The 1,165-nt window shown below is 22.0% G+C and overlaps 1 protein-coding gene across 1 annotated transcript; it reads left to right on the forward strand.

Moving 5' to 3' along the window:
- On the forward strand, positions 1–801 carry PGAL8A_00265300 (Plasmodium exported protein, unknown function; the record flags this gene model as incomplete). Its single annotated transcript, XM_028671627.1, has 2 exons — positions 1–165; positions 316–801. 2 exons carry the CDS (start codon positions 1–3, stop codon positions 799–801), a joined length of 651 nt encoding a protein of 216 aa, XP_028528261.1.
- Positions 802–1,165: the final 364 nt, after the last annotated feature.

The raw sequence follows: 1,165 nt of genomic DNA on the forward strand, positions 1-1,165 counted from the left end.
ATGAGAAACCTTATTATCTCAAATGTTACTTCAAAATCTAGGAACAATACTCATATAGCTGAAAATTTTATTATTGAAGATATTTCAACTTCAAGAAAATATCATGCAAAAGGGAAAATAAATAAATTCATTTTTTTTATAAAAGTTTTTTTATTTACTCTTTTAGTTTGGATATTACTCTGTTCTGATAATGTAGAAAATAATAAAATTTATAAATTTTTCTATTGTTATTTTATACTTTCTTTCTAAATTAAAATTTTTTTAATAAAAAAAAAAATAATTTTTTAAATATTTAATGTTTTCTTTTTGCTTTAGAATATTCAAAGATCCTTAAATGAAAAATGTAGCTTAAAAAACAACTTAAATTTAGGAGCTAAAAGGTTTTTAGCAGAAAATAAAGAAATAACAGAACTAACAAATGATGAACTAAAAACCCGCTTATCAGATTTATTAAAAACATTAGAAGAAAAGAATACAAAAGATTCAAATGTGCAATCAGATGTGGTACAGGGTAAAGTGGAAACAATTGAGATAGAAAATGAAAATTCAGTTAGTAGAAGGGAGAAAAGCAATAAAAAAATAAATAGTAGGGATCTAATGGAAAAATACAAGAAGTGTATGAGATTATTTAATTTAGCTTCTATTATTCTTTTACCTGTACTGTCAATGACAGTATCCATAGTAGCATTTACCTCCACTGATCAAAAATATATCAATATATCTAATATAATAACTAGTTTATATCTTGTATTAAATTCAATTCTTTTGTCGGATTTACGATCAAATAAAGATAATAAGTAAAAGCAAATTAAGAATAATTTCTTAATTAAAAATTATTGTCTATCAAAGATAGGTTTCACAGTATGGATGTTAACAATATTTTAATTATTATTACGTCTTCAAGCCTAATAATTATGAATGTATAAGTTCCATTTTTTTATTGAATGATATTTCAGAATTAGAATGTTCACAAGTAAGGCTACATTCTTTATAAGTTCCACAAAATTTGCATTTTTAGTTTGTTCGTTAGAGTATACTTTTAATATAAGGTAAATCGTCTTTTAATATATATATACAAATATTGTTTTATATTTTCGTTAAGTTCATTTTGCATAATAATTAGAAAAAATGCAATTTTTTAAGAAATTCATTATTAATTTGAAGA

This window comes from Plasmodium gallinaceum, assembly GCF_900005855.1.
Source record: "Plasmodium gallinaceum strain 8A genome assembly, contig: PGAL8A_v1_77, whole genome shotgun sequence".
Taxonomy (NCBI): Eukaryota; Apicomplexa; class Aconoidasida; order Haemosporida; family Plasmodiidae; genus Plasmodium; species Plasmodium gallinaceum.